The following is a 13,511-nucleotide window of genomic DNA, read 5'->3' as shown; positions in this document are numbered from 1 at the left end:
ACTGCAGCCAGGTGAAAGAGGCGCCGTCCGCCTCCTGCTTGACACAAACACTAAGTAAGATGATGATCAATTGGCCAAGAGACGTGAAAATCCGCAGTTTATAAACCCTCAGGGAAAGTTCGAGACCTTTCATGAATAAACCAGCCACACCCTCTCACATTATTGGACGGTTCCAAAGTAACACTCAAAATCGATGAACAAGCCTGTGATAGGCGGAAAATTAATTACAGAAATTCGTGATTGGCTAAATTCAAAACAGGCGGAAAGAAGAGGTAAATATTGCCAACCCCAAAATAAATGAACATCAATTACTTAAAAAAAAAACTTACGAATACAAAACTTCTTTAAATCAAAGTTCATCCACTTCGCACCAGGGTGCATGATCATAGTTTTTGTAGTGACATCTGTTGAAGAAATTTCAAACTTCTTGATGAAGGGACACAACCTTATGTAAAAAAAAAAAAAAAAAAAAGTAGATTGCTCTGTAAGCATCTATTTTGTACAAATGAGGCATGGAATTAAAATGATTGAAGTCGTTCTTAAAAGGGACAACATTACACACAATCTCTTAAGAAATCAGATAAAATATAATCACATAACGTAGGCCTACTACGCATTAAGTATTCATTTTAGTGAAAGGCCAGGGTCGCAAAGGACGTGAGAATAAGACTCCCTATCCATCGAATGCTGTAATAGCGTCGGGACCGGAAAAGAACAAGAGCTGACCAAGGGAGATCGGATAGGGTAAATGAAAGTGGGAAGCCTGGCACAAGTAAGTCGAAGCAATGCCAGGACTCAGCTAAGGGCCCCGTGGTCGCCAAATCACGCTCCAAAGTTAAGAGCCCCTGGGTCTGCTTTTAGTCGCCTCTTATGGCAGGCAGGGGGTACCGTGGGAGTTATTCTACCGCCCCCACCCGCAGGGGGTAACCATCTTCAGGTCTGCCGACAGTGGGGTTGTGACCCACTATCTCCCGAAAGCAAGCTGATAACTACGTGACCCAAATCGCGCAGCTACTTGCTCGGTTGGACTTTAATTTAGAGTGCCCCCCCCCCTCCCACACACACACTAATTTTCAAAAACTTGGCGCGCCTGGTGAAAGATTATATTTGCATATACAATAAGTATTCGAAGAATGTATTTGAAGAGATTAAAATTGCATTAATGAAACCGTAGCTACATGAAGCCATGCCGTGCTCCTTACGACGCGTTCACTTCGCTCACCTGCCCCGAACTAAGTTTCGGGGCAACGCCTGAACGCCTATTGCTGGGCCAGACATAATGCAGAACTCGCCTACTCTGTTGACAGACACCAGTGTTGCCAACTCCTAAGTACAAATTCCCCCGGATCACTTCAAAAATCCCTCTAAATAAGGCAATAACCCCCAAATAATAATAATAATAATAATAATAATAATAATAATAATAATAATAATAATAATAATAATAATAATAATAATAATAATAATAATAATAATAATAATAATAATAATTATTATTATTATTATTATTATTATTATTATTATTATTTATAATTTATTTATTATTTATTTTATTTATTTTATTATTTATTTATTTATTTATTATGTATAATTATTATAATTATAATTTATTTATTATTTATAATTATATTATTATTATTATTATTATTATTATTATTATTATTATTATTATTATTATTATTATTATACCGGGTGGTACACCTTTACGCCACAATTTTAAATCTTCCGCCAATAAATCCTCCTCTACAGGAGAAACTGTGAACTTAAAACTGGATCAACTCGTAAGTTTCTCAGAAGATGTCACTACCATAAATTTTGTGATTACAAAGTTGTCACTACTGTGTGGATTTCAACTTGTTTTGTTTTCCATTAATCAAGAAGTGTGGACATTCTCTCATAGATGTCACCGCCTAAAAACTATGATAATGCACCCTGGTGCGAAGTGAAGGAACTTTCCTGAAGAAATTTTGTATTCATAAGTTTTTGTTTTTACTAAATTTCGTTCTTTCATGTGTGGGTTGGCAATATTAATCCTTTCTTTCCGCCTGTTTTGAACTTAGCCAATCAAATATTTCTGTAATTATTTTTTGACCAATCGTGATTTTCTTCTTCGATTTTGTATGTAACTGTGTACTCTAGCCAATAAACGCCTGTGGGTGTGTCTTAATTATTCATGAAAGATCTCGAATCTTCCCCGAGGGTATAAAAACTGCTGATTTTCCTGTCTCTCGGCCACTTCTTCAACATCTAGCTTGTGTATGGACGTGTAGCAGCTCTCCTTCGGGCAGCAGCTCTTCAACAAGGTAATGGTCGTTTAACAACTTTATTTCTTGCTAGCTCAGCAGTTTAGCCCTCGGGGAAGGTCCGAAACCTTTTATTATGTAAGCTATCTTTTAAACACGTAAAATTTTGTAAAACTTCACATATCTTTAACTGTAAATCTGGGATAGAGAGTGCTTTACCCTCTCGAGCTTCCCTTCCTTTTGATTTGAGGTGACTACGTTTTCGTAATTGTTTTTCTACTCTTCCTTAATGTGTTAAATTTATTCTGTATACGAGTCACCTCCGTAGTTTGGGAATAGCCCCTGTTTCATCGGCCTCGCGCCTCTTAGGTTTTAAGAAGTTTCATGTAGGAGTGCAAATTCACGCCTCCATTCAGTTTTGCATTTTGGACCATTTACTTAACCTATTCTTTTTCAACGAAGGCCCAGTAGGTTGGGTACAAGATACCCCTTTTTCTTTGTAAGTATGCCTTAAGGGCAGTTGATAGTAAAGTTTGTTGTGGCCTTTGATAAGCTCAGAAAATTGAGAGCGGGTCAGCTCTTTCATATGTGGTAAAAGTGCCTCTAGGTCGCCTGATAGGTTTTTTGGAGCAAAGGTTCCTTGAATGAACGGGTTTTCTGCCCTTTGGTTAAAAATGTGCCTTTGTAAAGTTGAGCGGAGAGCTCAGAAATTGTAAAAGGTGGGGCTTGAAGTCCAGATTGTTAATTGGTCCCTAAATCTTGGCTTTCCTGGTCTTGTACCTGATTTAACTTGTTGTTATTTGTTAAAGTCTGACTTTTATGTGAAAATTGTTAAGTTTTGCTATTTTTGAAAATATAACCTTTAATGCAGTTTTAATCCGTATCTCAGCTTTGTAGTTAGACCCATTCCAGGCCGCACCTTCTTTCGCCTCTGCATTCCACGGGTACCCCGTAATAATAATAATAATAATAATAATAATAATAATAATAATAATAATAATAATAATAATAATAATAATAATAATAATAACACTGCCATTATTTTAAAAAACAATAAATCACTCCACAGAATTATTCACACATTACAGTTATCGCCTTACTTTGTTAACATATCACGCTAATAGCCTTACAACTGCATGAACTGCACAGTCACAGTTAAAAGTGCATCAAGTTATGCGATTAGACCGCTACATTCATCTACTGCGGGGATTTCCCTCCTGCATGACGTTGACAACTATAATATTTGCTCTACAAATGGACCGATGAACTATGTGTGAGACCTGAAGTGAGTGATTCTCCTCAGCATCTACCAAAAAGAACAAATGCTGCTACAGTTACCGAGCAGAAGATGGAACAGAGAGAGAAGGCAAGAGATATGCATGTCTCCAGTGTTTTAATATATATTATTAATTTAAAAATATAATTTATATAAATATTTTATATAAATACACCTATTTGCTGGTAGTCAATAAAAAAATGTAAAGAATAAGGGGACTGCTGCGTTCATAAAAGAGACGAGTAGAGGGAATCCCAAGGCACGTGAAGGAATTGTACGTTAAGACCTTCTAGAAAAGAAAATCATGACGTTAACTGCAGTGTCTAAGACTTCAACATCGAGATAAATCCAACGCACTGGCGGAAATGAAATAAATAATGCAATGCAATGCAATGAAATAAATAATTATGGGACCCTCATAGCCCCTCAAAATTCCTCAATAAATAATTTCCCCCTAAAAGTCCCCCTGACTCTTCTATCCCCCAACTTTCCCTCCGGGACGATTAAATTCCCATAAATTTAGAGGTAAAACACCTAAGTTGGTAACGCTGGCAGACACGGACGTGAACATCAAATCGCTGCGCATAGAGATGGCCGATAAATCACAGCCTCTTACTTTGTCACCGATATTTTTCTGTCACCGATATATCAGATACGCTGTCACGGACGTATCTGTGACAAAATATCGTTTAAGTTATGTACATGGATCACGCTCACAGGGCTATGTTATCCGCTGTAGCTCAAGGTCTATAATCGTTTTTCACTTATCAATTACCTACGGCGGTATTAAAGTTGTTAAATCATACACTTTATCATTGTGTATTTATGAGCACAGTAGAAAGAATGCCTGTCTAGCAACTCTACATGTCAATAGCTAGCTCATGTTTCATACGTAGCGCCAAATACAGTAGAGACAATACGCGACACTCTGCGAGATATCGAGGGATAGCGATTACAAAAAAAGAAAAGAGAATAGAGCGGCGATATTTGCCATTTAGTGTACAGTCTTACGTGAAGAGTTATACGTGCAGGGTGCAATTGGCGCAATGAAAGAAATGACCTGAGCGTGGAGACTACAACAACGGAGAATATTTTCAACTGTATAATTAGCTGTTGTACTCGTAATTCACGGTACAATCACTTAGCGTGCGCATAATTACAATTTTGTCGAATCCTCAAGTTGCTCCTGAGATCCTGAGACTCATAGGTGGACATGCGGCTGTCAGCGGTTTGTCGTGACGTAAACTAATCGTTTCCTGGTTATGTGTGTCTCTTCGCAGCAGTGGCGGCTCGTGACAACATTTTCAGGGAGTTCAGAACAAAATGTGTGTTCACGTCTCAAATATATCAAAGTACAATGTAAATCAATACAAAATAACTTAATTAAATCATTTCACTAAACGTTTCTTGTACGGTTGCTTCTCCAGTCATAATCTGGTAGAACCCCTATAACCGAGGAAGCATTTTTCCGAGTCTAATCAGTGAGTGTACAACAAAACTAAAATTACGACTGCCAGGCTGAGTGGCTCGGACGGATTTCTGACCCAAAGTTGGCAGGTTCAATACTCAGCTCGGTAAAAGTAAAATTCACAGCAACTTTGCTACAATGCTGCATTGTAGTGAATATTAAAAGATGCGAACACTATTATTGGATTTATATAGCACGAAGTTCACCTAAGTATGACAACGAGCATAAAAATTGTGCGTGCAATTACCACATTTACCAGTACTCAAATTAATTGAAATGATTTTCCACCCACAATATAAAGCAAACTTCTACCCGTGATTACGAACCCTATTCAGAAATTACCTACTAGCGTAATCTTCCGGCGATGTAATGCAATAGTAACTTCTGGGAGCTGTGGCCAACAGCAATAGGGGAAGTGGCGGACCTTTTGAGGTCAACTGTAATGCTATCACTTGTTTGAGGGTAGTTGAGGACTGAAAGGCACATTCCTTACCGTGCTCCTCGTTCATGGAGATATCTGTGCATAAACCATGCCGTCATCTCCATGCGCATGCGTGTAGTCTTCAGGCTCGTAGCAAAATCTCCAGTGTGCTCCCTGTATTTTCAATCGAAACGAACAGCTGACAGTGTAACGGAGCTTCGATATAAGTCGAATAGTTACGATCGATTGATGAAATCAGGCAGAAACAAAGGAAACAACTTTGAATTACCCATGAATGCGTGAATATGCATTAGAACTGGTCACGTGCTCATGTGCTCCTGAGAGCCCACCGCCACTGGTTCGCAGTTTAATCTGTTTTGCATTATTGCTGCTCTGAATTTCAACCAGTCATCAGTTAGTCATCATTTTGGACTGTCACCTATAATAGGTGGCAAGATTTCCTAGCAATTGTTTACCTAACCTTTCCTTAAATGTTCTCGGACATCTTGGAAATGTATCGAACGTTTCCATTCATCAGAGATTCCAAACCCTTATTCCTCGTCCTATATATTATTATTTTCCCCTATTTGTCCTCTTAAATTCCAACTGTATCGTCTTATTATTGTCGCTAGAGTCTCCGTGCTTCAGGCGACAGCGCGCCGGCCTCTTCATTGGTGGGTCCCGTGGTTCAAATCCCGGTCACTCCAAGTGAGATTTGTGCTGGACAAAACGGAGGCAGGACAGGTTTTTCTCCGGGTACTCCGGTTTCCCTGTCATATTTAATTCCAGAAACACTCTACAATATCATTTCATTTCATCTGTCAAGTCATTAATCATTGCCCCAGAGGAGTGCGACAGGCTTCGGCAGCCGACACAATTCCTATCCTCGCCACTAGATGGGGCTTCATTCATTCAATACCTGACTACCTGACCCGGTCGAATGACTGGAAACAGGCTGTGAATTTTTATTATTATCGTTCCTAAATTATAGCTCCGCCCAAGGTTATTTTTTTCTGCCATCTCTCCACTGACAGCTCGGAACATACCACTTAGTCGAGCAGCTCGTCTCCTTACTCCCAAGTCTTCCCAGCCCAAAGTTTACAGCACTAATCTTTTGTTGGAAATTACTCACAACAAATAGTTCTGTTTTCTTTGAATATTTTCCAGTTCTTGAATCATGTAATCCTGATATGGGTCCCATACACTGAAACCATACTTTCATTGGGGTCTTACCACAGACTTATACACCCACTCCTTTACACCCTTACTCATCATTATTATCCAGCTGTAGCCGGGTAGGGGGAAATATTGTTCCTCTCCACTTTCTTCGGTCCTTCCACCACTACTCCTTCAACAGTGTGTCCCAGTCCGGGTTTCTATCTCTAATACTGTGTTGGATTGTGTCCTTCCATCTCAATCGTGGTCGTCCGCGGCCTCTCCTTCCTTGCATTTGCGTTTCCATCACCTTTTTTGGCATTCTTTCATCACTCATTCTGTTTATGTGCCCAAATCATCTTAATTGGCTCTTCTCTATTCTGTCATTCATTATTTCCACTCCAATTTCTTCCCGGATTTTCTCATTCCTTACTTTGTCTCTTCTACTCTTAAATACCCTGAGATCTGTAACCTTTCTTCATAACCTCGTCACCCCATCAACACAGTAATTAAAACTGAGAGAACTTTAGCCCTTGGTGAAACTCACAACCCGATTTTTCATCCCGTTCATCATCATACCATTGTCCGTTGTCTTTTTGTAGTAGCTCACAATCTTCTTGTCTTTTCCTACCGCTTTTTGGCCCTGTTTTATGGCCGGATGCCCTTCCTGACTCCAACCCTATATGGAGGGATGTAAGCACTATTGCGTGTTACTGTGGTGGTTGGTAGTGTGGTATGTTGTCTGAATATGAAGAGGGGATTATTGGGACGGACACAAACACCCAGTCCCCGAGCCAGAAGAATTAATCAGAAGCGATTAAAATCCCCGACCCGGCCGGAAATCGAACCCGGGACCCTCTGAACCGAAGGCCAGTACGCTGAACATTCAGCTAACGAGTGGGACAGTTGCTCACAATCCTGTAACTAATTTGTTACTCTATACAATATAACATCATCCACAAAAAGCCTTATCTGTGATTCAAGTTATTTACCAATATATTTATATTGTAGGAAAACATAAAGAGTTCCGTGGCTCAGGCGGCAGCGCGCCGACCTCTCAGCGCTGGAGTTTCATGGTTCAAATCCTGTTCACTCCATGTGAGCAATGAAATGGCGTATGGCTTTTAGTGCTGAGTGCCCGAGGACATGTTCGGAATCGAACCCGGAACCCCTGTGACCAAAGGTCAGCACGCTAACCATTTAGCCGTGGAGCCGGACACTCGATGTGAAATTTGTGCTGGACAAAGCGGTGGCAGGACAGATCTCCCCTTTCATTCCAATATCATTTCATTTGATCTGTCAGTTATTAATCATTGCCCCAGAGGAGTGCGACAGGCTTCGGCAGCCGTCACGGTTCCTATCTTCGCCGCTAGATGGGAGCTGACCTGGTTAAGACTGGAAACAGGTTGTGGTTTTTTATGCCCTGTGGGATGGTTGGTTGGTGATTATTGTGTCAAGAGAAGGTAAAACTAGGCAACCATCCTCTATATAACACTAATCAGAGAGGGGGGGAAAAGGAAAGGACCCGATATTTCGAAAAATTAAGGTATCGCCCAAAGAAAGACAAAGGCCACGAAGGGCGTGAAAATGAAAGACTTCCTAATGAAAGACCTAATACCGATTGGGTCGAAAGAAAAACAAGAGTTGACCGAGGAAGATCGTATAGGATAGATGAAAGTAAGGATCGTGGCACAGGTAAGTGGAAGCAATGCCAGGACTCAGATAAGGGTCCCGTGGTTTCCAACCTACGCTCCCAAGTTTAGAGGCCCTGGGGCAACTTTTAGTCACATCTTACGATAGGCAGGGGATACCGTGGGTGTTATTCCACTGCCCCCACCCACAGCGTTTGAAAGTGAGGAGCCTGACACAGGTAAGTGGAAGTAACGCCAGGACTCAGCTACGGGCCCCGTAGCTTTCTTCCAAGTTAAGAGCCCCTGGGGCCTCTTTTAGTCGCCTGTTACGACATGCAGTGTATACCATGAGTGTATTCCACTGACCTCACCCACAGGGGGCACGGGTGTAGTTTCTGGATAACTTCAACACTTTAGGCAGCGTAAGGCGAGGCGTCATTTCCATCGTCTGGTTTCCAAGAACCCGCCACAGTTCAATGCACAGAAATCTTGCGCGGTAGATTTTCTCTTGCCAACAGTGGAAATGTATTTTTTTTAATATGTCGGGCGGTTTACGAGTTACTTCCCAACACTAACGAATACTGAAAAACAGACGTTGAGTTTTATGCAGAGATGCACCGACACGAGGCTGGCGGACTTGAAAACTTTCAAATATCGCCGGATTGAGCTGGGAATCGAACCCTCAGACTTGAGCTCAGAAAGCCATTCAGTTCAGCATACACGGTGCCTAAAGTTTATCCTAGCGACGTCTTCTTCATCAAACTGCATTCAGTCTCATGTGCCGACCGACTGCCGTGGGGTTCGACCTGGGTGACCTTGACTCTCTTCGGAATCCCTTGGTCATCTCACATGAAGTTATGTAAAGATCCTGTTCTGTGCACGTCAGTCCGTTTCTTGTACGCAATATTCCCTTCTGTTGTGGCTCTAAAGAAAAGGTAATGTCACACAACTTGTATTTATGCAGTATTTATCGGTGAGTAAGCACAATATTGTTTCAAAACAAGTGCAAATGTATGGACGGCTGCCAACTATGAAAACCTGTGTCAAGCTGTAAAATAAATGCCAGGCACTTTACGACCCAGAGAACCTTGCGCCCATTCCTATACCCAGCAAACCTATTGTACTTGTTTCTGTGGTTTCCCTCAGAAGTTCTATCGGTTTTACTATTTAAACAGTTGCTGATGCCTTTGCTCGAGAAATGTAATGTTTAGAGTGCACCATGTCTTCCGGCATGGGTTAGATTAGAATAAATTTCTTACTTTCATTGTCTTTCTCATTCTCAGGTGGTGGTGGTCATTGTTGTTTTAAGAGGAAGCACAACTAGGCAACCATACTTTGAGTGCCTCAGACTGTTGAGGCGCTGGCCTTCTGACCCGAACTTGGCAGGTTCGATTCTGTCTCAATCCGGCGGTATTTGAAGTCGGTAGATTTACTGGCACGTAAAAGAACTCCTGCGGGACTAAATTCCTGCATGTCGGCGTTTCAGAAGACCGCAAAAGTAGTTAGTAAAGCCAGTATTATTATTATTATTATTATTATTATTATTATTATTATTATTATTATTATTATTATTATTATTATTATTATTTACGTAACACTAATCGGACACTTCAAAAACGAAGATATCAGCCGAAGGAAGAAAAGGGCCACGAAGGGCGTGAAAATGAAAGACGCCCAGCCCTCGAATGCTTTATGTAATAGCGTCGATGTCGGAAAAGTACAAGAGTTGATCAAGGGAGGTCAGACAGGATAGATGAAAGTGAGGAGCCTGGCACAAGTAAGTGGAAGCAATGCTAAGACTCAGCTAAAAGGCCCGTGGTCGCCAACCCATGCTCCTAAGTTGAGAGCCCCTGGGGTCCCTTTTAGTCGCCTCTTACGACAGGCACCGTGGTTGTTATTCTGCCGCTCCCACCGCGAGGGGGAAGTCTCTGCCTCATCATTGGCTTTAACGATATGAAAGTGACTAAGGTATGCGGGGTTCTAGTATTGCCGTTCCGTATGCAGCCAGTCCCTATTATGAATTGTGTGAAAATATCCCTCATAGGGGCAGCTGGTGCGGGCTTGGCAGCCAGACTGATATGTGATAGCATCTTCTGGCTCAGTGAGGAAAGCAACGGGAAACAACATCACTCCTCATTTCCCTAGTAATACCTTCAGTGAGCCTAGGCCAAGAAGAAGAAGAAGAAGAAGAAGAAGAAGAAATCGAGCTAGTTCCTACGCGGTTTAGGTCACGTAGCTGGCATGTTGCATACGGAAGATAGTGGGTTTGAACCCTACTGCCGGCAGCCCTGAAGATGGTTTCCCGTGGTTTCCCATTTTCACACCAGGCAAATGCTGGTGCTGTACCTTATTTAAGGCCATGGCGGTTTCCTTCCCACTCCTAGCCCTTTTCTATCCCATCGTCACCATAAGACCTATCTGTGTCGGTGGGAAGTAAAGCATATTGTATAATAATAATAATAATAATAATAATAATAATAATAATAATAATAATAATAATTGTTGTTGTTGTTTTTTTACGTCCCACTAATTACTTTTATTGTTTTCGGAGACATCGAAGTGCCGGAATTTTGTCCCGCAGGAGAGTGGTGGTGGTGGTTATTGTTTTAAGAGGAAGTACAACTGGGTAACCATCCTCTATTAACACTAATCAGAGGGCAAAATAATGGAAGGGGTCCGACACTTCGAAAAATGGATATATAGGCTAAAAGACAAGGGCCACGAAGGGCGTGAAAATGAAAGACTCCCTAAGATTCGTAAACCTAAAACCGTCCATGAAATTAATATTTTTCAATTTAATACCGTCGGGGTCGGAAAAGAACAAAAGTTGGCCAAGGGAGATCAGACAGGATAGATGAAAGTGAGGAGCCTGGCATAAGTAAGTGGAAGCAATGCCAAGACTCAGGTAAGAGCCCCGTTGTCCTTATGTTACCCCAACTAGCCTACATCGTGTACTGAATTTACTATCCTTCTTTATAAAGAACCATGGTTAAAAGTGTAAGAGTTATGATTAACAGTTAACTTGTTTTCAAGCCTAAGATACTGATATTTAAAATGAATTGCTGAATAAATACAGGTAGGTTATTATTTTATTGTTATAATATTTTAGTATAATTACCCTGGTAAATGTATTGCAAAATAAATATCAATAAATAAAACGAATTAGAAAGAATGAATACGAGCGTGGACAATTGTTGAAAGGGCCAAAACATCAAGTTGCGGGCATTCTTGCTTGTTTCGATTGGGTTATGCATTATTTTAGGGAATGGTCTTGAAAGTCATGAAAAAAGTAATGCAAAATGGTTTGCTCAAATATGTAGATACCCTGTTTTAGCAGCAACTGTGTATTTGTTGACTCAATCTAGACGCAATAAATTCATAATTCACACAGGAACTATGATATTCTTTGAAAACAATAGTGCATCACGCAGCGCAACCATGGAATGTCACCATTTCACCACCTAACAATTGAGCGAAGACTGAAACGCGCTGTGGAGTAAAACATTCAATAAAAACTGGGACTGGTAACAGTTTTAATTATTCAATAACGAACCAATAAATAACACTCGGCTATTTTGTAGGTATAATGCTCAGATGTGTAGAGCCTCCGTGGCTCAGGCGGCAGCTCGCCGGCCTCGCACCTTGGGTTCCGTGGTTCAAATCCCGATCACGCCATGTGAGATTTGTGCTGGATAAAGCGGAGGCGGGACAGATTTTTCTCCTGGTACTCCGGTCTCCCTGTCTTCATTCCAGCAACACTCTCCAATATAATTTCATTTCATCCGTCAGTCATTAATTATTGTCCCAGAGACATGCTTCGGCAGCTGGCACGCTTCCTTTCCTCGCCGCTAGATGGAGACTTCATTCATTACATTCCTGACCCGGTGAATGATTGGTAACATGCTGCGGATTTTCAATGCTCCGACGTATCTCGTTTACCATAACACGTATATAGGTTAGCCGGTTCGAGTCCCGTTGGTCGAAAAAATTTTCACCATCAGAATGTTGGCCGGCAGGGTAGGGGAGGTGGTGGTATACAATTTCTAATCACTAGATTGCGTGCCAAAAGCCTGGATTAAATTCCAAACCTCTCCGCAGTGCTCATATGGAGTGAGGGCATATGACGCTGTTGATGGTGATTCGTCCGTCGGATGGGGACGTTAAGCCTTGAGCAGACCCCTTGGTGCTATTCGACAGGAGTAGGCTATGTGCCGGCACCGGGTTTCACCCTCTCCCTACTATCATATATCACGTCATTCATCTCATCTCTCATTAACTCCTCTGATGAGGTTGACGTCAGGAAGGGCATCCGGTCATAAAAAACCGCCACGACAAATTCATCTCACCTCATACCCGACCCCGTAGGGAAACGGGACAAGGGCTGGACAAACAAACAAATTGAATGTGTTATTATGATCATCCTCCTCGGAGGAGACTGATGATACAGTACTTACTTGTCCGGCGGTGGTCGCAGTAGGTGCAAGACCTTGGTAATAGGCATGGTCCCGCACTACTATTACACTACTACTCCAGGTGGAGAATAAACCGCAACTGGTCATGCTCGGGCTCGTATCGAATTGACGACGCATGCACAACGACCGGTTTCTGACACTGCAGGTTAAACGAGTGACCTTGTGTGAAATGGAGAAACAAAAATAAACGCTATTGATAGTACGTAAGTCTCACGCTTCATTGTGACGAAATGTTTTGCTTCATTAATAAGTTCTACGTGTCCCCCTCTGTGGTGTAGTGGTTAATGTGATTAACTGCCACCCCCGGAGGTCCGGGTTCGATTCCCGGATCTGCCACGAAATTTGAAAAGTGGTATGAGGGCTGGAACGGGGTCCACTCAGCCTCGGGAGGTCAGGTAAGTAGAGGTGGGTTCGATTCCCGCCTCAGCCTTCTGGAAGTGGTTTTCCGTGGTTTCCCACTTCTCCTCTAGGCCACGGCCGCTTCCTTCCCTCTTCCTTGTCTATTCCTTCCAATCTTTCCATCCCCCCGCAAGGCCCCTGTTCAGCATAGCAGGTGAGGCCGCCTGGGTGAGGTACTGGTCATTCTCCCCGGTTATATCCCCCGACCGAAAGTCTGAAGCTCCAGGACACTGCCCTTGAGGCGGTAGAGGTGGGATCCCTCGCGGAGTCCGAGGGAAAAACCAACCCTGGAGGGTAAGCAGATTAAGAAGAAGAAAAATAACTTCTACGTTCTCAGCTGAACGTGTTCATCGCTCAGTGGGGCGAGAAGGGCCCCGTAGACCCCGCGGGGCAGGGGGGCCCATGGCTTCAGTAGCTGAAGAGTGATTTTACATATTGATAAAGAT

At 42.1% G+C, this 13,511-nt stretch overlaps 1 protein-coding gene across 1 annotated transcript in view; it reads right to left on the bottom strand.

The window, feature by feature from the left end:
* The window catches only part of LOC136884979 (cytochrome b5-related protein), an 83,573-nt gene extending 70,814 nt beyond the window's left edge, over positions 1 to 12,759 (bottom strand). Inside the window, exon 1 of the mRNA XM_067157345.2 lies at positions 12,649 to 12,759. Within this exon, the coding sequence (XP_067013446.1) occupies positions 12,649 to 12,695 (47 nt within the window). The 5' untranslated portion in view covers positions 12,696 to 12,759. The remainder of the gene's footprint in view (positions 1 to 12,648) is intronic.
* Positions 12,760 to 13,511: the final 752 nt, after the last annotated feature.

Source organism: Anabrus simplex, chromosome 13 (assembly GCF_040414725.1).
Source record: "Anabrus simplex isolate iqAnaSimp1 chromosome 13, ASM4041472v1, whole genome shotgun sequence".
Classification (NCBI taxonomy): Eukaryota; Metazoa; Arthropoda; class Insecta; order Orthoptera; family Tettigoniidae; genus Anabrus; species Anabrus simplex.
Note: the sequence above shows the minus strand (reverse complement) of the source record. Positions and strands in the feature narration are given on the sequence as shown.